General features: G+C 43.1%; 1 protein-coding gene across 1 annotated transcript in view; it reads right to left on the bottom strand.

The window, feature by feature from the left end:
• Positions 1 to 8755: 8755 nt before the first annotated feature.
• The window catches only part of LOC147424102 (mitochondrial pyruvate carrier 1), a 49013-nt gene continuing 30409 nt past the window's right edge, over positions 8756 to 27359 (bottom strand). Inside the window, exons 2-4 of the mRNA XM_086501666.1 lie at positions 9516 to 9570; positions 9303 to 9438; positions 8756 to 9195 (exon numbers count right to left, since the gene is read on the bottom strand). Of these exons, the coding sequence (XP_086357792.1) occupies positions 9099 to 9195; positions 9303 to 9438; positions 9516 to 9570 (288 nt within the window). The 3' untranslated portion in view covers positions 8756 to 9098. The remainder of the gene's footprint in view (positions 9196 to 9302; positions 9439 to 9515; positions 9571 to 27359) is intronic.

Here is a 27359-nt window from a genome sequence, read left to right as displayed (position 1 = left end):
GCTAGCACTCTAAAGCATGCTTTTGTGGCTCGTGAGAGTTTGATTCTTGGTGGCCAGCACTGGATTCTCATTTTGTTAGGTGTACGCGCTTGTCATAGGGCACGAATTTGGAACGATTCCGGTTGATAAGTGAAAGAGTCGCTAGTATGTGAGCCTTGTTGCCCATTGCCCTCAACTGCTCCCAACACCTTGCCTACCCCCTTCTCCCATCGCTCAACCCCCCCCCCCCCCCCCCCCCCCGGGAACCCAAAACAGATATCGACCATAGCACAGTTAAGCACAACACCTTTCTCTAACAACCTATGACTAACAATCTCCTCGTGAATTCTCTCACCCATGTCCATCTAGAGAAAGGTCTTCCTTCGCATCTAATGAAGCAACACAATAAATTCTTCTGTGGATTTGCCAGTAGATTTGCCACCGCTTACAGGATACTCATCAATCATGAAAATTGAGCAAGAGAGAGAGAAAGAGAGATGTGATGAGATCCACGACGCTCGATTGGTGCCAGGGCTCTAGATTGATAGTGGATCTTGTGATGTCCAATGAGTAATAATTTCACAAGATCAAAGGGGAATGTGGGGATAGGGAAACTTTGTGTACCCTTGTGGGTGGGAACCCCCCATAATAAGATTGACCAGAAAAGCTTAATAATTTAGTTCATGGTTGATTTTGATTTTGGCCTCTAGTGCATGGTGGAAGCATTAAACCACAACGTGATTGTAGATGCCTATGGGAGGTGCAGTGGGTCACGTAAGTAGTTAGAGAAAGAAAAGCTTCTTCAAGCCTCGAACCCAGTAGATCTCGATCTCTCTCTCTCTCTCTCTCTCTCTCTCTCTCTCTCTCTCTCTCTCTCTCTCTCTCTCTCTCTCTCTCTCTCTCTCTCTCTCTCTCTCTCTCTCACACACACACACACACACACACACACACACGTAAGTAGTTAGACAATAGAAAAGCTTGCTCAAGCCTCGAACCTAGTAGATATCATACACACACACACACACACATACTCTCATTGGAATAACCAAACGACCTGTAGTCAGGGAGGGCCCTTGTTCTTTGCCTAGGGGTGGCTCCTACACACTAAGCAAACCACCTACCCACACACATACACATGGTTTTGAAAAAATTGTTAGAGGCTCTACTCTTCTTTGTTTCGGAATGGGTTGCACACTGAAGGCGAGCGTATGCATATGCACGCAAAGTGAGAGAAAGAAGAGGGCACGCAAGTTGTGAACAGAGCTTCATTGCGGCAGCAAATCTTGTCGTAGCTCCTTATTCATCTACTATGTGATAAGAATAAGTGAGTTAGTAAAGGGTTAGTAGGCAACCAGATAAGGTTGATAGGCCACAATGGCCCTTTAACCCCAACAATCTCTCAATGTGCCTTTAAGCAAGCTATGGACATATGTACAAGGTATGCAGAGTCTAAATCTCTACCCTAAGTACTCAAAAATGTGCAAAGTTTTCAAAGGGTAGACCTTTGGTTACTAGATCATAGGGTATATATGTGAATCTTGACAAGCTCTACGTGCTTGTCTTGAAGAACCTCACGAATGAAGTGATATGTCACGTCAGTGTGCTCCGTCTTTGCATGAAATAGTAAATTCTATGTGTAGACAATGGGAACCTGCCATTGGAAGCGGCTTCGACATAGCGGAGTTACCAACGTACGAATATTGCTTGCACTTGTAAACTCATGCATCCGAATATCTAGATTCGAGTTGTCTTAGTTTCTAACATCTAAATCTATTCTTTCAGTTCAGTTCAATTGTTTGTATGACTTTCCCATATGGTAATCTGAAGTCTAACTTTGTTCATCCTCTCTAATCTAAATTTTGACATTTGACTGTGAAGTTCTAAACCTAGAATAGCTGTCAAGTGACAAGCTCATTCCATTTTGACGATCATAGTGGTGAGCTAAAGCTCTTGATATGAACCAGTCTCCCACTTTAGAGCTCAAAGTCAATCAGTTGTTCACAATGCCACCACATTACTTTGCACGAGGAACGAGAGTGACTGCAATGTTTGCTAAAGACAAGGACCACATCAACACAGTAGCTGAGGAATCAGAGCAAGGCTCTAATGGAGAACTGCACTCTCAGAATGAGGAAACTGATGCCAATCCAAGGAGAAGAGGGAGTGAGGAGCATCAAGATTCTCAACATTCAATACATTCAAGAGGACGCCGTTCAGAGAGAGCTAAGAGGTGTTCCCATTCACATCGGTCTCAAAATTGAGATCAGAAGGGCAAAGCAAAGGTTCACAAGGATGTTAGCAATGCCAGGGTTATGTGGAGAAAATCAAGGAATTTACCAAGTAATTGAATGAACCACCGGTAGAAAAATGCATGCATGGTTTTTGAGTGGGTTTAGAAGCAAGAAGTTAAAGAGAACACGAAGTGTTAGCACCAACTCAAAAGTTTAACGATTTGGTGCAAAGAGTTCTAGAGTTAGAGCAACAAGTCAAGAAAGAGAAGGGTCAAAAAGGAAGGGAGAGATCGATTGATAACGAATCATCAACCGAAGGATCCAATACCAACTCCATTGTGACACGTCTCTCTACAATGCGACACAATGGTCTGCATAGCTAGAGATGTGGAATCTAACTCTTTTTGTACTCTTCCTGCAGTGCAACGCAACAGTCTGCACAGTCAGGAAAAGGGTGTCTAGTTTTCTAATACTCCTTTAGTGTGATGCAGAGGTCTACACAACCACGAAAAGTCACCTAAGGTAAATTGTCCCTGCAGTGCAATGCTTTGGTCTACATAGTCAAGGACACGGTATATGACCTGCAGACTGACCCCAAGGTGTGAGACTATGCTCTACAACATTAGGGTTAGCAAAAGATAAAAAGTTAATTGTAAATAATAAAAAATATTATTAAAAGGTAAATGATCACCTCAAGCAGCTCTCCAAAGCCTCTCTCAAGTGCTATGACTAGTCAACAAGCAAAGGAATCTGACAATTCATTCAAACTGTTAGCACGGTGCTTATTTATATATCTAAAATAGCATGCACTTCTTTTACATATAAAACAGTAGTTCGATCAAAATATAGTTCGATTGAAATATATTTTGATCGTACTATAATTCATACGGATAAACACGTGTTATACAAAAATACAACGTTTAATTGCATTTTATACATACAAAAAACATTATAAGAGCGTTTAAATGCAACTTAGAATGGGAAACCATATTATGAGCCAAGATATCCTCAATCATTAAGCCCCATACCAAAAGTGAAAAACCAAGAGGTTTAGAGAACAACATGGGCATCCCCAAGTATTTCCAACCTCAGGACCAAAAAAGTATCAAAAAGTTGGTAAATAACCAAACCCAGAACAAAAGGTTAATAAAATTCAAAAGGCCATCTGCAAAGTAAAGAGGCCAAGTCAAAAAGATTGAGCAATCCCATGATCAAAACTTTAGATCCATGTCAAAGCCAATAGGTACAGTAGGAAATGCTCGAGTCTTTACGAAACCCAAAAGCCGATCAAAGCCCCAAGGATATGGCATTAGGTACACATTTACAATCAATAGCTTTGAAAGATCACCAAACCAAAGTGATAAAAAAAAACCTCAAGGTGCAACATAATAACAACAAATTTTATCCTCCATGGCCATAACCAAAGGTCTCGGTCAAAGAGCCTTGAATTCATTTATGCAAAGAAGTTCAATCTAGACAAGAAAAACCAGTCAAGTCCCTAACCCTCAAAGTTTTAGGTTCTTCAAACATCCAGAATAAAAGCCAGATCAAGTCTATCCAAGCAATTCAAAGTATATCAAGATTAAGGGCAAAAAAATGGTTTTCAAAACAACTACAAATTAGATTGCAAATTTTAAAGAACCCATCAACTTCGGAGGAAGTAGCTTCTTCAACAATCCCCATGTTGTAATAAATTAGCAAAGCACAACAAGCTTCCCACAAGTGCAGGTGAAGCAGAAAGGCTACAATCTTTGCTCTCTCTTTGTTATGTGGAAGTGCAGGTGCAAGTGTAGGCTGGCAACCATGAGGGTCCACTATTAATAACCCCACTATATAATGTGTGTTTGCAAGGTACTTAAAACCCATCTGTTAAAATTTTGGCATGAATAGATTGATCCCTCTTTTTTTAATGAATAAATGGGTTTTTCCTAAAATGGATTAAGAAACCCCCACTTGCTAATGTATCTCTATAAAATTCTAACATTTTCAACAATAATAAACCCCTCCTATTAAACGCATGTGGTATATTAACATGCTTATACAGTGGATCCTTATGATTGGCAACCAGGGAAAAGGATGAAACAAATGAAGGCTAAGTGAGGGTAAAAACCCTCACCTTATAAAGGGGTTGAGGACAACCGACATAGTCATCCTCCACCTCATCATCCCAAGTCCAGCATGTCTTATGGCTCCCAAAATTATCCTCCACCCATGTGAACACACAGGTACAATATGGGTAGCACACATGGTGCCACATAGAGGTGATGATACCCAATAGAAGAAAAAAATCAGGCAAGCAATAAGGAGAATGTATCTTTCCATATCAATGAGGTAAGCCATAGCATGCTGGGTAGCATTGGGCCACCTTCCAGCTAGGTCATGAGATCAAATAGGTGCAGGTACACTTCAATCCCAAAGATTCACTAGCACGCTCAATTGAGAAGACATCCAACTAGAACCATGTTTACATGGATACATATTTCCCCCATATGGGTTATGTTCATAAGGAGAAAAGAGAGAAATAGATTTATTTTTCACGGTTAGATATTGATCAGGTGAGAGGCAATAGCCATAGCCATCACGAGAGCTTGAGTCACAACCAAGGATGATCTTATCCAATGCAAATTGCCAAGAGAGGAGAGCTCTAGAAAGGATGACCAAAGCCAAACACATAGTAGTAGGAGGACACATGTACCCATGGGGAATAGGCAGTTACTGCACATCCCAACAACCATGAAAACCAACCACCGTGCCAAGCTTGGGAGCATTCCCACCATAGTAGAAAAAGAACCAATCCCAAAAGGGGTTAAGTCCTTGAGAGTCCAAGAAAGGAATGGTTTCTAGAACCAAGCTTGTGTTCAATTGAGGTATGGTTCTCACCTCATCACGGGAGAGCTTCAAAAGCAGTCACATTTTTAGACCAAATTTTACAGGCCAATTATCAAAGGCAGACAAACAATACAACAATTGCAAAGTAGTTTCATCAAAGACAATACTTGAAGCTCAAGAGACATCCACTTAGGACTATAGCATAACAAGTTCACAAACAGATTTGTTCAAGTATAATACCCAAAAGAAAACTATGCCTTATGAGAAGGTCAGGTTGGAAATGGTAAAAGATAAGGTCATGTCATTATTGGTAAAAGCTAGAGCACGCATCAACATGGACCATCTCAGTGTGGACCAACACTAATTCTGAAATAAGAATTAAGCCAAAGCCAACGAATTTCATAGAATAAAGGTATCTACAAACCAAATAAGGATTAGGGTTTTTTCAAGAGGAAGTTATTTTGCAGCATGGCTTCTCATCTAGTTTAATAACAATACTTTAAAACAAAGCCTCATGTACTGTGTGTGTGTGTGTGTGTGTGTGTGTGTGTGTGTGTGTGTGTGTGTGTGTGTGTGTAGATTTAAAACCCCCTCTAACTGAACTAAACAAGACTAGAATTTTTGAGTAATATGCATGGTTAATAGACTTCGATGTGAAAAATTAACTAAGAACGAGCTAGATATGCTAATCTAACAAACCAACAAAGGAAATGGATCATGATTAAAGATAAAGCATTGAATCATTATCATCACTTGACAAAAACATAAGATATTGGATTACAAAAATGAGAAAACAGCCTGTTATTAGATTATAAACATATCATAAAAAATTCATTGCATCGATTCATGTCATCTAGGTTTTTATGAAGGCAAGAATAGATATGTGTCACCATCAACCAGCACAAGAATGTTAGAAAAACTCATGTTTGGAGTGGGAAGACACGTACTCAATCGTCCTACCACGTGTTATGATTTCACATCCCCATGGACATCTCTCATCTAATAATATTATGTGGTGGTTTGTGATTTGGCTTTGTGAGAAAAAAATGGCCTAGCTCTTAATTTACATGGTGTAGCTCTAGCCAAAGCCAGCTTCTTATAAAAGTAATCAACCATAGCTTGGCTAGTATCAATTCTCATGTGTGTAATCATCTTTGTTGGGCCCTTTTTTCTTGTCATTCAACAAGTTATGGAATGCAATTAGTGCATTTACAATAAGATTATTTTATATACACACGCACACGTGCATACATTCACGTGCATGTGGATTTTGCTCAATATATAGAAACTATCATGTTGTCTATTGACTTACCAATAAACAAGTAATCTATTCTATCCTAATGATAATGTACAAATATTTTCACTCAGTCTTCACATATTGGAAAAAAGAGCTCATTTACCCAATTCAATCATGGTCTTCTAGATTCCAAGCTTTCATTTTATAAAGAGAAATTTTTTAATGTAAAACCATTCTGGATGTAACCAATAATTTTTTTTACAAAAATAATTATAAATAGTATTAACTCGAATTCTTGGAGCTTCAAGGGAATCAACAAAACATTCAAAGTGTCATACCAATTATTTTCTTGGAAAAAAAGATGTCCACTTCATTAAAGATGTATTGGATGAAACAAGTCAAGTGTTACCTCTTGTAAATGCTTGTTCTAAATTTGGCCTGGGCTATCATTATTGTCCTTTACGACAAAAGATTCAAAATTTGTTGGCACCTTTTGAGCCTATTCCTCCTCTAGATGAGTCCGAAAGATTGACAAATTGGATGCTATATTGGGCCACCCTTGCATGTGGTCCTTTGTCTTTGCCTCAACTTTCGGTCCATTCAATTTGCACTTTCGTCCTACCTGGACCATGGGTTCATGATTATGCAAATAGCAATTGGAAAACGCATAAGCCTTTGTCTTGGTGGAAAAAACAACTCAAGATGATATAGAACAATGAGGTGCCTTTAAAATGTCAACTTTTTCTATGGCATTGCTTGCTTATTCTTCTAGTTGGGTCTTTTCTGGCAAGATGTCATGTAGCAGCCTCTCTTTGTTAACTTTGTGGTGCTTCTATTTGAATGGTTCCTCATCGATTATGGAATTATACTACCTCTCACAATTTGCTAGATCATAGAGCAAGATTTCTTCAAGGTCGTTTGTTCCGTCTTTTGGGAAACATTTTTGGATGTTTGGCATTCTCGCTCTCGCTCTCGAACAATATAGCTTTGTTGATTGGCTCTCGTGCTAGGCCATGTGAACAATTTGGTAGTCAAGAAATCGGTCTATTTTGGGTGAGTCAACATTCCATACCTTTTCTTTTTTCAGACGATCTTCGCGTCAATCTTTTTATGATTGTTTGCTTCTATAAGAAATTGACCCATCGTTGTACGCCCTTTTCTCATATATGTGTTTTGGCTATGCCTTTGTTCACTATGAACTTGGGCATTTCGTGTGTATGGCATATATTGTGGGAAATTGACCCATCGTTGTATGCCCTTTTCTCATATGTGTTTTGACTAGGCCTTTGTTCACTATGAACTTGGGCATTTTGTGTGTATGGCATATATTGTGGGTTTTCCTCATTTTGAGGTTTCCCACCGGTATTTCATTAGCTATTTACCAAAAAAATGTGTGGGTGTGAGCATGCACACACGCGCACATGTGGGTGGGTGGGTGGGTGGGTGGGTGTGGCTGTGTGTTTTCTCACATGCAAATGTGCACACGGCGAGTTAGATATGCTTGCGGGTTTGCTTTGGCTTCAGCTTACCCTTTACCTATGAAAGCATGGACAAGTGGACCAACAACTACGACGCAATTCATCCAATGTCTCACTTCGATCCAAGTGGCTTCAACCAAAAAAAAACTCATCGTGCCAACCCAGATACTCCACACCCCTTTAATCACTGGATGCAGCAATGCTAGATTTTACTGGACCCATGACCACATGTGTCTTACCTTCTTTAGAAATGAGTGATTCTAAGCTTCACATTTTAGGCAATCAAAATGCTACTTTTAATTCTTTTGCGCTTTCAATGACAAATATGCGAGGATGCTTATGTCAAAATCCTTGGTTCATTTACAAGTGAAGCAAGAACATTGTTCACCACTAAGAAGGGAGAGACAAGATTCTCTACATTATACAAAATACAGACACCTCATCAAACTGGTGTACATGAGAAAACAATCATTAAAGTGTAGGGAGAAGGACCTCGAGTGTTCTTTCCCCGTAATAACTGCGACCACAGGACGATTGGCGGAAGCCAGTGAGCTATGGGAGAAGATTTTACAGCGGAAAGGACACTAGAAGTCCTTTCCCGGCAGTCAAGAGTCCAGGGGAGGGGGCAAATTTTTTATTCCTCGTGCTGACTTGTTGAGCACACAGTAGCAGAGGGGATAGGAGGCAATCTTTGTTTTCCGGTGGCTGACATGTCGCCCTGCACAGCTCTACCGTCACCGTCGTTCATGCAGGCCAATGATGTGTCGCAAACTGAGCTAACCGTCTACAGACATAAAAGGCTTTCCGCATAACAATCTTAAATGACATTGGGTCTTCGCATAAACCTCTCCTCCAAGGTTAACAAAATAGCTAAGAAGAGAAAGCTGTAGTTTAGTACACGACATTACATATGAGCCAAATCAATGAAACGGTCCAAAGCAAGATAGCCCCATCGCATCTAAAGCTTGTCATTTAGATGTGTAGAGCTGCAAGATAAAGAATGAAAGGAACAGCAGCACAATTGCGCACCGAATGCCATGAAAATACATTGTTATGAATACACAAGACAGAAACTATGAGATAACCAAGGATGGAAGCAGAATAATTCCGAACTTTCAATCACCACCATACTCTTCTAGCAAACCTTATTTACCATCCTAAAATGAACTGTTTACATTCCAAAGACTGCAATTCCGAGATCGAATTATTTTGCACTCCGGCCTCCTTTGGTTGTGGCAGCCCAGTTTTCGTCATCATCAGCAACAAAGAATGTGGCACCATTATAGAGGAACATTATTTTTCGTATGCTGTAGAGCCTTACTCTTTGATTTGAGGCCTTCAGCTTTACTCTTTGCTTTGAGACGCCTTTGCTGGTTGTGCAGCAGGCGGCGTCTCTTTTGCAGGCATCTCATTTGTGGTAGGCGTCTTATCTCCAAGGTAGCTGCAAACAAATCGCAGCTGATTAGAGAAGGCGTTTTAAGAAGAGACAGCCTAGGCAACCTACTATTGAGCACTTCCAAACAGACTCTTAGGAGTGTCTTGATTTACCCATTTGCTCTGGCCCATCTAGATAGCTGATACAATTGCACCGTCTCATTAGCTGCATGGCAAGTCAAGAGCAGATAATTGCGAGGCTGCACCATCCATGCAAACCTCATGAAAAGACCCGAGTACACACACATTGCTGCAAAAGATAACACCAGTTAACTTCTCACGGAAATCTTTGCATAGCCTTTATTCTTGGGACAATTCGCAGCGTACCTGAGGTCATGTTGCCAGATATAACATCAGGCGGCTTTTGTGTGTCAAGTAAGCCCTGCCAAAAGACGATATGTCATCCCATTAAGAAAATTGAAACAAAGTCCTACACAAAATATGTGGTCAAGAGTCACAAGAGTAAAACAAATAAGCAATCAATTAAGCCTATCTTACACTCACAGCTAATGATGGCTTACACGCAACTTCAAGCAAGTACAGCAAGGATGAGCAAGACTTTGGAAAGACCTTCACGATGCTCCCAAAGTACGCTATCTTAGTCGGCGTTTATTATGTAAAAGACGTATACACTGGGACCAGACCTGAGACCACTATGGGTAACAATTGGTGTTTGGAAGCGGAAGCAACTAGACAGGAAATAGAGGGGCTTCTTCCTTGGCTCCTGGGAGTTGAAGTGGCTCTGCTGCTGCGGGAAGTGGAGGTTCTTGTTCTACTACTATGGGAGGTGAAAGTAGAAGAACTTTTGCTGCAGCTGGGTCGATTTCCAGGAGGATGTCTTCCAGTATCTCGTCTACGTACAGAAGACACAGATTCTGGGGTGGAGTGTCGTAGTTGCCATCCATGGGATCTGCGAATATGGTGCCGGCACAAGGATGTTGCCACCAACGTAGCTGAGATAGCTGGCAACCGCATATAACACTACAGGCTGATAAAAGGCCAGTGTGAACAGTTCCTGGTAGTTTTCTTAATGAAAGAGGCAAGTCTGCCACTTAGCATGCGTGCCTCAAAAGCGACATCAGCTCAGATTAAATCAAAGGCGTACACTGCCCTTCTAAAAGTACGTACGCTGGATGAGAGGGTATCAAAATCGCTTAGTATTGGGCTGGAATTTTGAAGGGGTACCTGAGCTATGTCTGAAACTAGAAGTGCTACTAGCCTCTGCTGTAGTCTCCGTCGATGCTGTGAAGCTCCTCTCCTCAGTCGTGGACGTCTCGATCTTCGTAACTCCAATGCTCGGTCAATGAGAGTAGGTTGTAATGCTTGGATTTCACACTTCAAAAGTTCAGGCTGATCCCTGTGTGCATCTGCAAAGGGGGGTGTCTTGCACTAATGTAAAGAGTTGACAGGCCAGCACAGATAGACATCACAAAAAGTTGTCAAGCGGAGGTTTAGGCAATTCCATCATACCGGTATGGAGGCAGCTTGCAAGTGTGATGAGACGCTCTGAGTGTAGATGTAGTAGTAGTATGTACGCCAAAATTCACTGAAGTAGCTTCATAGTTCAATCTGTGAGAGTAGACAGATGTGGAAGAGAGAAAGAGAGATTTTATTATCGTCCTCGGAGGTTAAATATGACCTATGGGACCAAAATTACATGTGATGTAGTATGTGTGTGGCTGATGAGTGATTCTCAATGCTCCAAATTTGTGGTGATGAGAGTCGCAATGGAGAGCCCACACTGTGGTTGGGAGAGGAGAGTGTGTAGGTCTAAGTCATGGCTAAAAATGTGAGGGAAGTAAGTTCGCATGTGACCAAAAGCTGAGCACTCTAGTAGTGTGTGGTACTCAGACTCTCAAACTTGCAATGAGCATAATGTGCACAATCGATTTGACTCTTCTACACTACCCCAATGCCCTGTCTCGCATCGAAGGGAGTGGGAGCTAAGCCGAATGGCTGCAGTAGTGCGTAGCCCTGTCTCGCATCGAAGGGAGTGGGAGCTAAGCCATATGGCTGCAGTAGTGCGTAGTACTTTAAAGCTCTCAACAACTGATCTTATTGAGAGCTCTATAATCAATGCACATTCTCCAAGGTCCATCTTTCTTTAGTACTAGCAAAACCGGAGAACAATAAGGTGACGTGCTAGGTAGGATGAGACCCTTTTCTAGAAGTTCTTTTACTTGGTTCATTATTTCTTCATTCTGGGCTCCGCTAACTCGATAAGGTGGCCACTTCGTGGTGTACTTCCAGGAATCAAGTCAATCATATGGTCCTCAGGACGAGGTGGAGGTAACTCGAGTGGTAGGCCTTCAAAGAAGCAATCAACCTGTGTGTGCAGAAATTCTTGTCGTTCTTTATCCAATTCAGACATATTGGTTCTTTGTTCATCACTCAATTCTTTCAAGTAGATCGAATAAACAAAAAGACTCAATTTCATTGATTCCGAAATGGCTCCGATACAACCGGGACGGACTCGCCCTTCAATTTTACATCAACCATAATTTTCCTGCCCTTCTCATTCGTCAAGGTCGCTTTCTTGGCCCGATAGTCAACCACGGCATTGTTATTGTGGTACCAAGGGATTCCTAGGAGGACGTCACACCCTTCCAAAGACATGATGTAAAAGTCTTCGTGCCCTAAATATCCCTGACAATGCAAACGAAGTTTGCTAATGACAGATGTAATGGCAACATCCCATCTAGGTGCCGCTGGAACTACCTCTGCCTGTGGCCCCATCTTGTTGGGCATAATTCCAAGTCGAGCCGCCAATTCAAGTGAAATGAAGTTGGCCTTGGCTCCTTCATCAAAGAAGATGAGGGCTTTCTGATCTCTTACTTTGCCCCATGCGCGGCAAGTTTTGTGCTTTCCTCTATCTGATTTGGGTCAGTCCCCATACAATCCGGTACCAATCATGCTTTCATCTTTTCTTTTCTGCCACGTTCTTCCGCTGCTCTGCAGCTCTCTGGCCTATCTTCTGACTGTCCTCGTTGTGCCTTTTTGGGACACCTTGCAAAGATCTGTCCTTGTTCTCCGTAGTAAAAACACTTCCCCTCTTTGAGATAATTTGTTCTCTATTCGTCGGTGAATCAGTGCCGTACATCCTTCTTTTTCTGGAACTTCCTCTTTCTCCTATTGTCGTTTGTTGAGTTATGTCCAGTCCTTGGGATCGAAACTTGATCAGCGGGGTAAGTCAATTTACCCGAATGCATAGTAAATCCCCACCTAGCATGTCCCATCAATTGTTGTATGGACTCGGACTTCTGCTCAAGGCAGTAATTTCGAATCTCTTTGGGAAGTCCACAGCAAAACCGCTCGATTTGCTACTTAAAAGTGACCTTCCTGAAAGAAGAGGCCAGTAGAAAAGCATCCCAAAACCTCTCACAATAAGCATCCAAAGCGTCAACCTTGGTCATCCGGAGATGATTCCAAGCAGTCATCACATCTCATTCGTACTCCCAAGTCAGCCAAGAAGAAATAAAGAGCCCTTTGAACTTTTACTGCTTGGTAGGGGCTTCTTTCCGTAAAAGAAGAGTGGACCACCACGTCCGTGCATTTCCTTTTAAGAATGATGTTGCCCTCTTGATCTTAGAGTGCTCTCAATAGCGCCCTCCAGCGAATGCTATGTCAAACTGTTGAATAAAGGCTAAAGCCTTGGGAGCATCTCGGAACCCTGAAAAGGATTCAACTTTACTGGTTGTCCACCTTCCTTAAATTCCTTGGTCTTTTTGCCCTTGTCCTCGAGAAAATCATATTGATTAGCTCTGTAAAAGTGTTTCTTCTTTGCATAGAACATGTGATCTTCGGATTCCGAACTCTCAGAGAAGGATAAATCCTCAGTAAAACTGTAGAAAACAGGTCAAAATCTGCTCTTCTTTGCCTTCTTGTTCTTTTTAAAAGTTCCATTCTTGCTTCGCTTCTGTCCTATTCTGTAAGGACATGGGTCCTACGAGCAAGGCCACCGGCACGGCCGGACACAGTGTACGCTAAGGGGAGGCTATAAGATAGCACGGTTGGATGGAGGTCCTACGGACAAGGCCACCAGCACGACCGGACAGTGTGTACGCTAGGGGGAGGCTATAAGATAGCATGGTTGGGTGGAGACTAACACACGCATTACCACCGCCCTCTACTGATATCCGAGCTATTTTTGGGGAAGGGAAAAAGCGGGTTGCATGTGCATGCAACATGCGACGCGCTGCTTCTCTCCCACGTTTCGCAGACAACGACGTCTCCGTTGTGGAGCGAAAAGAATTCAGGCACAGTTTCATGTGCGCAGCGCGCATACACAGACAGTGACAGCCGTCCGCGGCCGCCCCACCTACGCCCTCCACAGCGCACGACCAAGGCGGGCGACCAAGGCAAACTCGACCGGCAACTCGACAGCACCGAGGCTTCGAAGGCTTCCGTTGGCTGCGCGCGTAGGAAGGCCCGCTTAACCCTTGCATGAAGGAAGGTTGAACCCACTCCATGAGGGTAAGAGGCCAACACTTTACCATCAAGCTATTGACCCTTGTTGTGTATAACAAGGAAAGATAGCATACTTGTGTTGAAAAGAAAACTAGAAGGAAAGGGAAAGCTTCAAACTTCAAGGGAGTAGTTTCACCCTTTCTTTTCACTTCTTGAAGGAAGGCAAGTTTTCCTCCAAAAATTCTTTTTTCTTCAAGGAGGTAGCTTCAAAGTGAACAAAAGCCTTCACAAAAACGACGAGTTTTTTGTGAAGAATCAATAAAGGTGTTCTTACGACGAACGACACGTGAAGCGCCACAATTCCCGCAAGGCGAGGTTCGCATGCAACGTAAATCGCAAAGCATACAAAACACAAAGACTTCAATTTCACAAGATACAAGTTGACTTTTTTTTTTTCTCTTTACATTAGTGTGTGTTTACCATGGCCAGTGAAGATATCCCACCTACACACACTTTTGATTTTGAGCACGTAGATCAAAATCAGGGCACCACGGGTGCTGCTGACACTAATATGCATGACAATGATGATCTAAGAGATCATGGCCTTGTAGATATGGCTGCTTTCAAGACTTTGGAAAATCGCCAAAGCGTACTTGAACGCAACCTCTCTGCACTCAATGCAAACGTTACCAATCTTACGGAGTTACTTGTGAAATTTATGAATTCACAGACGGCTCAAGGAGCCACAAGTGGCACGGTTCAAGGGAACTAAACTCGCACAACTCAAGTCCACGAGACAAGTGCTTCAAAAGATGCAGAAGGTAGCAATGAATTACTTAAGAATATCACCATTCCCGAGTTTCACAGGGAAGAGCGTGATCGCAACAAAGATGCGGTCAATACGTTCCTACACAAATAGAGTGATATTCATAGATTGAGACACACACTGGATATAAAGACGGCTGTGGAAACGAGTCTCTCTCTTAAAGGCAAGGCCTATAAGTGGTGGATGACATTTACAATAGATGCTCGTCCTCCGTCTTGGGCTACGTTTCAAGCTTCTTTCTCCAAAGAGTTTTTGGACTCCAATGAAGAAGACAAGAATTGGTTAGCATGGGAAGCATGCCGCATGTCTAGCCTCTCTCTCACAAAGTACCTTTTGAAGTATCAAGAAATCATATTAAAACTAGAAGGTCTAGATGAATTCCAAAAGATATGGGGTTTTAATAGGGGTCTTGACAAAGACTATCGTCTTCATGTCAAGACCCAACATCCAAAAACTTTGAAAGAAGCCATCAGTCATACCCAAAGATATGATGATGACCAAGAGAAGAAAGGAAATGTTCCCTACTCTAAGAATAATTTTGCTAAGAGCAATGTGGCTAAGAGCCAATGGCGAGGTAGATCTCCCACACGTTTCAAGAGGAATAAGAGACAATCTACCTCTCCATGCCCACAAGAGGCTAAGAAGCCTAAGCAATCACGAGATACTCCACGTGGGTCTCTCAGCACTGCTGATTTTAAGCGTGCAAAGAAACACAATTTGTGTTTTAGACAACATAACAAGAAAGATTGTCCTCTTTTGCAAGACAAAGAAAAGGCCATGCACACGGTGCAACGCCTCACATTAGATTCATCTCCTAAATATTGTGTTGTAGAGGTTCTTCATATGGAAGAAAAGCACCAGTGTTATGTGTCTGCTTCAATGTGGCAACCCACCTCTGGTCCCCATGATTTGATTCGCATGCAAGGCACTATTAACAGACAACGTGTTCTATTTTAGTGGATGATGGTGCAACTCATAACTTCTTGAACTATAAGCTAGTCAAGAAATTGAAGCTTACACAGACTCCCTGCTCCCACAAGTATGTGGTGGAGCAGATGTCTGGCAATGATAAAGAAGTATGGGACACGGTAGTTCAAGGGATTGAGCTTATCGTTCAAGATCATACATTGACCCTTGACTTTCAAGTTATGAACATGGACCGTGCTAATGTAGTTTAGGACGGGAGTGGCTGCAAGGTTTAGGAAACACATTGCACACTAGTTATGAACACAACTCCTTATCCTTTATGGCCAATGGTAAACATGTGCTTTTGCTTGGTGAGAAAAATATACCATCTGCACCTCTTATATGTACAGCCGAGCTTTCTATTTTGCAGAAAGCAGATTTAATAGATGAAGTTTTTTTGCGTTACTGCTTGTCTCCAAGTCTTGTAAATTCTCAAGAGCAAAGTGCGGTGAATTCTAGTAATGGTATGCAAAGTGCAATGAATTCTAATGATAAGCAAAGTATTAACAAATCAAACAAGCAAAGTGCTCTCAATTTTAATTCTATAGAGCAACGTGCAAGTGTTGTAAAACAAACATTACAGGAATTACAAGATTCTCCATCCCAGCATAACTCTAGTTTACTTTCTCCTTTTGCACGGCAAAAGCTGACTCACTTCCTCACGGAGTATAGTGATGTGTTCTCAAGTGATTTACCATCGGGTTTACTCCCTACACGTGATGTGCACCATAGCATAGATGTCTTGCCAGGCACTAAACCGGTGAGTAAACCACCTTATCGTATGAGTGCTAAAGAAGCCAAGGAGATTGACAATCAGTTAGCTGACTACCTCACATGTGGTTTCATTAGACCTAGCACTTCGCCTTGGGCATCACCAATTTTATTGGTAAAAAAGAAAGATGGTACTATGCGCATGTGCGTAGATTATCGCGGATTAAACGCCATAACCATCAAGAACAAGTATTCTCTGCCAAGAGTGGATGAGTTGTTTGATCAACTCCATGGAGCAAGATACTATACAAAGATAGATCTTTGTTCAGGATACCACCAGGTGCGTATCCTTTTGCAAGATATCTCCAAAACTGCCTCTAGAACACGGTTCGGGCATTTTGAATTTTGGTTATGCCTTTTGGTTTAACCAATGCTCCAGCTACATTTATGACACTTATGGATAGTGTCTTACATCCCTATCTTGAAAAATTTGTTGTGGTTTTCCCTAATGACGTTCTCATTTACAGTAAGACTGAAGATCAATACATAGATGTTAGGTGCAGCGGAATGAATGTTTGCGCTTTGCTCAAGATGAGTGCTCCGAAATGTGCTTTAGGTTCCTTTTGTTCTTATGGAAGGGAGAGCCTTCCGTTCTTAATGAGAGAATGCTATGATCACAAAAAAATGAATGGACACTGTGCGTGCAAGTGTATGAGACTGAGAGATAGAGAGAGAAGAGAGATACGACACCAGAGACGTTGTAAAACCCTCCTCCGAAGGCCCCACTCTCATCGGCAAGAGTGGTCTACTTATGATTGTACAAAATGGTACAATGACGATGCATGGAAACTAATGCAACTTGGGACTATGCCGGTGACGACGACGGGAATGACGACGACGACTCTAGGGCTGAAATCTGCGGTCTTCTATCTGCTGTCCATAAAGACGCTATGGCTGAAAATCTGGGACTGTTTCGGGCTGCTGAAAAACGCTGTTTGACTGCTGTTTTTGAGGGCTGAAAACACTGATTTGGTTTGCTGTTTTCGGGCTGAAAATGGCAAACGCTGGCAGCCTTTGTAGCGTTAGTGAAAACGCTAGGGATCTGGGACTGTTGGCGATGACTACAAAGCTGAAAACGCCAGCTTGGGGGAGGTGATGGCGATGACCAAAAACGCTAGTGTTGATGGAGGTTGGAAAACGCCAAGGCTTGATGGTGCTGAGGAGTTCTTGCTGAGAGAGAGGGAGTACCTGCTGCCTGGGGGCCTGTTGTGCTCCTTGCTCATCTGCCAAAGAATGCTAGCTTTGGTTTGCTTATATATTTTCTTAGCAAAATTGCCCTGCCTACTTTTGTTGGGAAGTCACTTAATTAATAAGTGAAAAAATGTCAAAAATAGGGAAAATAGGCTAAATGCACTGGAAAATTCCCCTAACTGATTCAATGGATTCTGATGCGAATGCTTATAATCATGCATGTGCAACCAGAGGATATGCATCTATATCAAGTGACTGGGCATGGTCAGTCTACGAATAGACTAACAAAAATGCCAGATCACTTCTAATCTAGATTGACTGGACTGATTGAACCCTGATCATGCTGTAGCTTGTCCACGAACACATAGGGTTGGATGTGTCACGTGACATTCTCTCCTTTTCAAAGTGAGGTACTGGTACCGAACCGAATGGCGTCGAGGGAGATCGCCAATAGCATCCGGAAACCTGGAAGGGACTCTTCTCCACCCCACTCTGATGTGTGGGTTGTGCAGTACTTGAACTTCATAAAGGTCTGCAACGCTTGCTTCTTTGGGCCGCGCCGAAAGCGACACAAAGTCTTCTCTGGCTCCTTCAATGCTTCAACTTCGTCGAGAGTCATGCTTCTTTCTTCTTCAAGAATCTCCATGGCTGAAAATTCCTGAAACCATTTCCAACACAAAACCATGAACATACCCATTCCATGTAAAGTGAAGAAAAAAAATATTGTCTTCGCTAAAGACTGTGTATGCAATGTAGATGAACATAGAGACGGAGTGACAACCCGTTCATCAACCACATGCAAACAATGAGATCGAATCTCTCTTATGATCTAGAGCAATCAAATGTGGCAATTCCCAACGGAAATGCCCATGCTTGGTGCTCATACTTCCATGTGCTCGTTCTACAAATGTGTCGTGCCAAGGAAGAGACATGGAATGTGACTTCCTTACATACATACTTTTCAGCTTTTCACGAAAAATCGGCATACATTCGTTGTCACATGACACATCCAGCCCTATGTGTCCGTGGACAAGCTACAGCATGATCAGGGTTCGGTTCAGTCAAGTCAGTCTAGGATAGGAAGATAGGAAGTGATCTAACACTTTTGTGAGTCTATTCGTAGGCCGTGCATGCCCAGTCACTTAGCAATAGATGCATATCCTCTGGTTGCACACAGCATGATCATCAGTATTCCCTTCAGAATCCATCAGATTCAGTCAGGGAAATTTTCCAGTGCATTTAGCCTATTTTCCCTATTTTTTTGGTATTTTTCACTTATTATTTTTAAGTGACTTTCCAACAAAAGTAGATAGGGCAATTTTGCTAAGTTAATATATAAGCAAACCCAAGTTAGCACTTTCTAGCAAAAGAGGCAGCAGGAGCTTCCTGCTCAACAGGCAACTTCTCAGCAGTGACCCCCAGAACCTCTGGCGTTTTTGGACTTCCCCATCCTCGCCTACCCTCCAAGACCTGGCGTTTCTAGTAGTACTTGATCGCCAGTCTCCGAGCACCCTAGCGTTTACAGATCCCTGTGATCGCCAGCAAATTCATCAGCTTCCCTAGCATTTTCCAAAACAGTCCATTAGCGTTTTTTGGTTTTCTACCCCAAATCAGCACTAGCGTTTTTGCTCTGCTGCAGCGTTTTGACCTTCAGTCACAACCTGTCGCAGATACACAGCATTTTCAGCCTTTAGCAAGGTAGCAGATCAGCCCCAGATTGGTTGCAGATGTTCCCCCATTTTCAGCCATAAAAACGCAGCCAAAACAGTCATTTTCAGCCACCGAAACAGTCCCGATATTCAGCGATTAGAAGATCTCAGATTTCAGCCATCAAGTCGTCGTCGTCACCACCGTCGTCGTCATCGGCATAGTCCAAGTTGCATCAGTCCATTGCATTCGCATTGTACACCTTTGTGCAATCAAAGTAGACCACTCTCGCCGACGAGAGTGGGGCGTTCGGAGGAGGGTTTTACAACCTCTCGGGTGTCGTATCTCTTCTCTCTCCTCCTCTAAGTCTCATTCACTTGCACGCACACTATCCACTCACTTTGTTCGTGATCATAGCACTTTCCATTAAGAACGGAAGGCTGTCTCTTCCATAAGAACTAAAAGGAACCTTGAGCACAGTTCGGAGCACTCATCTTGAGCAAAGCGCAAACAATCATTCCACTGCACCTTACATTGGTATCAGAGCTTTGGAAGTGTTCTGCATTACTCAAGGAAAGAACCACAAGAACCACAAGAATTTTTTTTGCTTGTTGAGGTCGCACGAACCCAAGTTTACTTGGGCGTGTCGATTCCCAATCGTGTTTTGTTGAAGAGTGACAGGAATCCCAAGAAAGAAGGGCTTGTCCAGCCTCACTTGTGTCTCTTTTCACTCATTGAGAGCGGACCGTGCACTTAGCGTGAAACCGGCCTGTTCAATCCAAAAAGGGCGGTAGACTTTACTTTAAACCTTGATTTAGCTTTCACCCATTATTAGTCGTCTATTTTACCTCTACTTTCAAGACACAACAAAGGGGAGAGGGATACAGGCTGCTAGATTGCACCTGTATGAGTAGACCGACACCAGATTCGCCCCTAACTTAGGCGCCCCTTTCGGTATTTCTTTATTGTTCAAAAGAGGCAATAAACGTTGTGGTTCCCTACAAGCTGCCCCGCACAAACTCGGCTGAATTTCCACTGTTCCGGCCTGATTTCGGCAACATAAATGTACTAGGAAACTTCACAGTCAGTATTCCACGCATTGACTGACTTTCCCGACGCATACGGGCACTTTGCAAAACCTGGCGAGAATCTGCAGCACGCTGAATCTCTGTTTTCAGCCCTGAAAATGCCCCAGATCACCTGTACAGCGGTCCCCTTGCGTCCCCGAACCTCCTGGGGGTATTAGGGTCCGTTTAGGGCCAAAACCCTAAACCTGCAAAAATACACAGCAGGCTGTAATTTACTGTATCGGGCTCCGTTTCGCGTGCCGGTCGCATCCGTAGCAAGTCCTCGAGCTCCCGCACCTGTAGGACTACTTGCCCTTTGAATCGGACGAGATTTCTAGCGTGAAACCTCTCCGAATTCACCTGTACTTGCGGGGGGATTAGCCGCCAGCTAATCCAGTACCTGTGCAAGAGGCTCTTGCCTCGGCAATCGCGCATGAACCCACACAACTGGACATTGGTCAAATGAAGAGCCCACTAGTGGGGCATAACATACTGCCAAAGGGGAGAGAGAGGGCAGTGCGTAGCGTGCAGGGCATCACTCCTGGCACCGCACTGTACATAGGAGGGAAAGCAAGCACTCCATAGCTCTTAACCTGTGACAAAATCTGAAAATGAGCCTCTCCCAGCTTAAAATTCAGCGCCACTTCTTGTTGCATGAGGAAAGTGCACCAGCAGGTGCCACTTGGCACATTTATAAGCATTTTCCCGTTTCGGGGTTGCCGCCTAAAAATCTCCCAACCGGTTGCCCAGTTGACTTCACGGCAGAGTAAGAAAATGTTCCCCTTGTCATTCCGGAGGTAATGACGCCAACACATTTTCAGGTCCCAAAATAGCAGTTCCCTAAATTTTAGGAGATGCTGCCATTGTATCTTTCTAGGTCATCCGACCCTCTTTGTACACTGCGGCCACATCCAGAACTGAAATGTAGCCTCTGTAGCAAAGGATTCCACTTTGGCTAGTCAATGACCCCACTTGGCTAACCATAGTCTTTGTCCAACCTTAGTGCTCTCTTGCCCTCAAGCCTGGACTCCCTCTGGACAGTTCCACACTAGCTATGCAATGCAGGGCAATTAGATTTCCCGAGGGGTGTTTCCAAAAAGTGAAAGTAAATAGATAATAAGAAAGAAATCAACAAAAAAGGATAGATAGTAGTCACACACTGGTGACATACCCCCCTCTTGAAATCTCAAACGTCCTCGTTTGCATCTATGTCGTACATGCTCATAGTCAACACTGATGTATTCAACACCTGTCGACACATATACGACACATACATGCTCATTGTCAACCCTGGTGTATTCAACACCTCGTCGACTCATGTATTGCCTGCGTGTGAACCCTGTCCCAATGACATAGTGGTAGCTTCGCACTCTGCCATTGCTTTGAGTCACTAACTTTCCAATGACAAAATGGTAAATGGTAGCTACACATTTTGCCAGTGTCTTATAGTACACGTTGGGCCCAGTAACACTTTCGAGCATACCCAAACCGACAATTCAAGAATGCAGTTACACATGTACCCTTTAATAGAAGCCATTACTGTATCCTTGAAAAACTGACAAGAAATACTCACTTCTATAGCACTAACCATACTTTTGGACATTCCATACGAGCAATTGCCAAACTGACAATCTGTATAGCTCTAACATTCATGTAATAGGTATTTCATTTGAGCTCACTTTAAATACCATGTACATCATTTGTTTCAGAAGCCATTGTCACACTGACAATCCATGTAGCTTTGAAACTCAAGGGGTCAAGGTAGGTTGCAAATCGAAGGCTTCAAGGTAAAGTAATAACACAGTTGGTGACTCTGCAAGTTCACCTTCTTCCATCCACTTAGCATGCATTGGTGGATAGTTTCTGAACTTTACCAAGTAACGCCTAGCAACCTTGCCTTTCATTTTCCTTTCTTTGTGTGCCAAAATTTGTTCGGGGATCAAGATCTCGTCAAGTTCCTCGACTTCCGGCTGATCTTCAACTGGCATATCTTCTGGCACATCACCCACATAGGGTCTGAGAAGACTCACATGAAACGCATTGTGAATCTTCCAACTGTCAGGCAATTTCAGCCTATATGCAACATCACTGATTATGTCGCATACTTGAAAAGGCCCATAGTAACGCATGCTGAGCTTTGGAAACAGTCTTTCCTTGCGCTTCATCTTCTTTAACCTTGCCTTCTCAAAGCGTAAAAGCACCCAATCACCAAGTGAATATACCACTTCACGACGGTGACGATCAGCTGCTTTCTTTTGCTTTGCCCGAGTCTTTTCCAAGGCCACTTTGACCTTCTTGTACATTTCATCCATGTCCTGAACATACTTATCTGCTTCAAATATCTTGTCCTTTGTATGCAGTATGGGAGGAACTTTCTTGCCACCTTCAACTATCTCAAAGGGTGCCTTGCCAGTTGATGAATGCATTGTATTATTGTATGCATACTCCACCAATGGCAAATACTGCTCCCACTTTCCTTTATGTTCTGACACATAGCACTTCAACAAATCTAGGACAGTAGCATTTGCCTCTTCTGACTGCTCATCTGTTTGAGGATGAAATGAAGAAGAGAATTTGAGCGTGGTGCCCATATTCTTAAACAAGCCTCTCCAGAACAAACTTGTCATGCGTGGATCACGGTCGCTAACAATCGACTGTGGCATGCCATGATACTTGAAAATATTGCTCATAAACAAGCGTGCCATCTGATCTGGCTTTATCTTCTTCCTGACAGGAATAAATGAGCATGTTTGCTGAATCTGCAAATAATGGTCCAAATACCATCATTTCTTGTCTGCGTTCTCGGAAGATCAAAGATAAAATCCACAGCAATACTTTCCCATGGTTTGTCTGGAATAGGTAGTGGTTGCAATAACCCTGGTGCCTTTTGCCTGTCAAACTTCACCTTCTGGCAAATTAGGTTTTCTCGCACAAGGCATCCACATCTCTTCTCAATGTAGGCCAATAGAAGAATGTCTCAACGGCTTTAACTGTAGCATCAATACCACGATGCCCTGCATACGGTGGGACATGACTCTCTTCCATAACTTTGCGTCGCAATGGCTCTGTGACACACAACCTACCATGCATCATCATGAACCCATCTTTGAGAAGATAGTGTTCATGACGTTGTCCATCCATTAGCTGCTCGAAGACCCTTGCAAAATCTTCATCATTTGCATACTGTTCTCTCATATCATCAAGTTCATGATGATAAGGAATTGACACAGCTGAAATTTGTGGCTTCCTTGACAAGGCATCAGCCACAACGTTCTTCTTGCCTTCCACATGCACAATCTGAAAATGGAACATGGACAAAATATTTGCCCATGCCATATGCTTCTCAGATAACTTTGTCTGTGTCAAGAAGTATCGCAGGGTCTAATGGTCCGTTTGGACAACGAAATCTGCACCTAGCAGGTAGTGTTGCCAACGTAAGAGCGCATGAATCACAGCCAGTAACGCTTTCTCATAGACCTGCATGGTCATCTCTGGCCCTTGCAAAATTCTGCTCTCATAGGCTACTACCCTGCCATCTTGCATTAGCACTGCACCAATGCTACTACCGCAGGCATCACACTGGACCACAAATGACTTCCTAAGATCTAGCAACACAATGACTGGATCCGAAGTCATCTTTTCCTTTAAGAGATTAAAAGCTAAAATCTCTTTCTGTGTCCATCTAAAGGTGTCTGCCTGTTGCTAATGGCTTATCTTACAGAAAAGAAAAACAATTCTAAATGAATTATTGGATTTATAAGTGAGAGGGTTTTCTCGCTTGGAACACCAAGGGAAAAATAATTCTAAATGAATTATTGGAATTTTAAGTGAGAGGGCTTTTCTCACTGGAGACATCCGCGTACAGAGTATTCCTAGTGCGTCATTCAAAGTAATGACGGGAGCACTGAGAATGGAATATCTGTAAGGCCACCAGGAACGGGTACTTCTGATGCGTCACATCGGATGGGTGACAGGGAGCATTGGAAAGAAGTATCTGACCATCCGGGAACGGACATCTCTGATGCGTCATAGGATGGGTGACATAGAGCATCGTGAAGGAGATTGTACCGTAAGTTCGGTAAGAAAGGACTAGGTGATGGGTATTCCTGATGCGTCACAAGGTGGGTGACGGGTGCATCGGAAAGGGAATATCCATAGTCGGGAGGAAATTCCGAACTGTGTTAGAATTGTGCACAAGGAAAAAACAAGCACTTGAATGAAGATGGGTTCAGAGGAAACTTTGAGGAAAAATAGATGCTTTCTGAGAAAGCGAGATTGCTTTTCGGGAAAGCAGATGCTTTCCCGCAAGGAAGTCTATGTCTGCATTGCAACTGTGCATGTGATTGCATCCAGGGACGCCTGGGAAGTGCTGTGAAAGCATTGTTTTGAACTTATAAGGTTTTATTGAGTTTTTGGGCAGGTTCAAACTATTTTTCAAATACGCCGGCCGCCCACTTAATGAGTGGGCAGCCATCTGATAAATAAGGCAACAAATCAGCCAGCGTTTTCTCTCTCTCTTTTTCTGGGAAAACAGCGGAAAAAAAAATGAAAAAAAAAACGGCCGCGATCTCTACGCGAGCAGCTATTCGTGCCCGTGGCTAGGAGCTATAAAAGCATCACATGCCCTCACTCAGAGAGGAGGATCAGTTTTTGCAAGAAGGAGATGCTGCTGCAGAGTTCACCCGCAAAGAAGACGTTTGCCGGTGATGCCATGGCTGCCCCAAGTGTACCAGATGTTGCCAAGACCCAGTGCAAGAGTTCCCTCGCGAAGAAGTGCCTACGGAGCGTGTTTCCATCGCGAGAAGTTGCTGTTTTTCTCTGTTTTCAGCCCATAAACATCGTAGGCGGGGCTGATTTACGAGAAGGAACCCGAGAACACACCTCTTTTGTGTGTACGATTGGAAGAGAGGATTTTCTATGCAGAGATCTCTTCCGGGGAATTGCTTTTTCGAGAACCGAGTTGCGTTTCGAGCGTCGAGACTTTGAAGGTAACGATTTTCATGTTATGATCTCTAAGTATTTGATTGCAGGTGTACTTCCTCTTCGTGAAGGAGTAGGAGCAGAGGAAGGCATGAGCCTTTGCAGGAGAAAGCGCTCTGAGGAACTAGAGCTAGAACAGCCCAAGGGTTTCGTACCCAAGTTTGGGAAGCAGATCCACGGATTGAAGAGAGGTAGACTCTCGAGATGTGATCCGGAAGTTGAAATTCCCAAGGAAAGGACTTCGTGTCCAAGAAAGCGGAGTTATTCTGCAGGAACAGGACTCTGGAAAAACAGTTGTAGGGATGCCATCCCTGAGTCTGGAAGGTGTGATCCAGAGGCGAGAACCTTGGTTCTCAAGGATTTGGAATAAGGAACGAAAGTTCCTTGGAATAGGGTTTTGCCCTAGGAATTGGAAGCTAAGACTTCTAGGAACCATCAAGTCTTATTCTAGAACGAACGTGGTAATACGTTCGGTTCAAGTGCTTGTACAGACTTCTCCTCAGTAATAAAGATACTATTACGGGGGGCGACCAGCCCATCTTCTGGTCCCAGTACTGTGTCGATCTTCTCACTCTCTATATCTCTCTCTATCTATTTCTCTCTATATACTTTGGCTTCAGTATAATAAGTGATAAAATCTATTTATCCGAATGTATTTTATATTGTTATGCGCTCCCGTTTGTGACACTGCCTTCTTTTGAAGAGCATGTAAAGATGAAGCAATCTCAGCGAAATTTCGGATAAACCTTCTATAATAGGAGCATAGTCCCAAGAAGCTTCGGACATCGTGCACCGTCTTCAAATTTGGCCATGACTTGATCGCTTCAACTTTTGCAGGATCCATTCTGACACCATCCTTTGAGACAATGTGTCCCAGAAAGTGGATCTCTTCCAGAAAAAATTCACTTTTCTTTGCATTGATGAGCAACCTATGACTGCGTAACTCTTTGAACACAATGGCCAAGTGATGCCTATGCTCCTCTTCATTCTTTGAGTAGACTATCATGTCATCAAAGAATGTACCAACAAACTGTTGGTGTGGACGGAAAATTCTGTCCATCATCCTATTGAACGTAGCAGGAGCATTTGTGAGACCAAAGGGCATCACTAAAAATTCGTAAAGGCCAAACGTCGTTCTAAAAGCAGTCTTGTGCACATCCTCTGATCTAATGCGGATCTAATGGTACCCACTCTTTAGATCTATCCTGCTAAACATAGCTGCTCCTTCTAATTTGTCCATAATATCATCAATTCTACGTATAGGGAACCTATTCTTGATGGTATTCTTGTTCAGTGCACGGTAGTCAATGCACATACGCCATAAGCCATCCTTTTTCTGCACCAACAACACTGCAGAACAAAATGGGGATGAACTGGGCTGACTAAACCCCTTTTCTAACAGCTCCTGTACTTGGCCCATTATCTCTTTCTGCTGAGCCGCACTAACCCTGTACGGAGGCTTATTTGGTGGGCTACTGCCTGGCACCAAATCTATCGCATGGTCCTCGGGTCTCTCTGGCGGTAATTGAGACGGTAATGAATCGAAAAAATGGTCACTATACTGTTGTAAAAACATTGACCTTTCTTTATCTAGCACAGATAAATTTGATTCATCACAATCTGACACTTCCCGTGCAAAAACCAAGTACGCAGAAAGATGCTTTTTCATTACAGAAGTAATAGCAGAAGCTGATACAGTGGGAATAGACTCCCCTTTAAGCTTTACATCCAGAATGTGAGTCTTTCTCCTGCTCTGTACAGTAATCTTTTTGTTGTAGGCATCCATCATTCCCTGTACACGAAACAACCAAGGAATACCTAACAACACATCACATCCGTTCAGTGGCATGATGTAAAATTCTTCAACATCTACATAGAACTGGATATGTAGACGTAACTTTCCAATGATGGGTGTCACAGCCTCTCTATGGCCAGGACATGCCAAACCTGCCTCTGCTGTATACCCCATCTCTTCAGGTCTGTTCCCAACTTTGAAGCCAATTCTGGGGAAATGAAGTTGGCTTTGGCACCTGGATCAAAGAAGATAAGCACTGTTTGATCCCTGACCTTTCCCCATGCTCTGCAAAGCTCACTTGCATCTGAATTTGGCTTGTCGCCCACCATATCTGGCACTAGACCAACCATGGGCTTCTTTCCTTTCCTCTCCTCCTTGTCTTCAGAATCAGCTGGCCTTTTCTTTGTAGGACAATTGTAAGCAATGTGGCCAGGCTGCTCACAAATAAAGCATTTGTTCTCTGTCCTCAGGACCTTCTTTTGCTCTTTTGACTTGTGAGGAAAAAGTCTTTTCCATTTCTT

Source organism: Adiantum capillus-veneris, chromosome 26 (genome assembly GCF_014529385.1).
Source record: "Adiantum capillus-veneris isolate H3 chromosome 26, ASM1452938v2, whole genome shotgun sequence".
NCBI classification, from domain to species: Eukaryota; Viridiplantae; Streptophyta; class Polypodiopsida; order Polypodiales; family Pteridaceae; genus Adiantum; species Adiantum capillus-veneris.
This window is presented reverse-complemented; position numbering and strand designations above follow the sequence as displayed.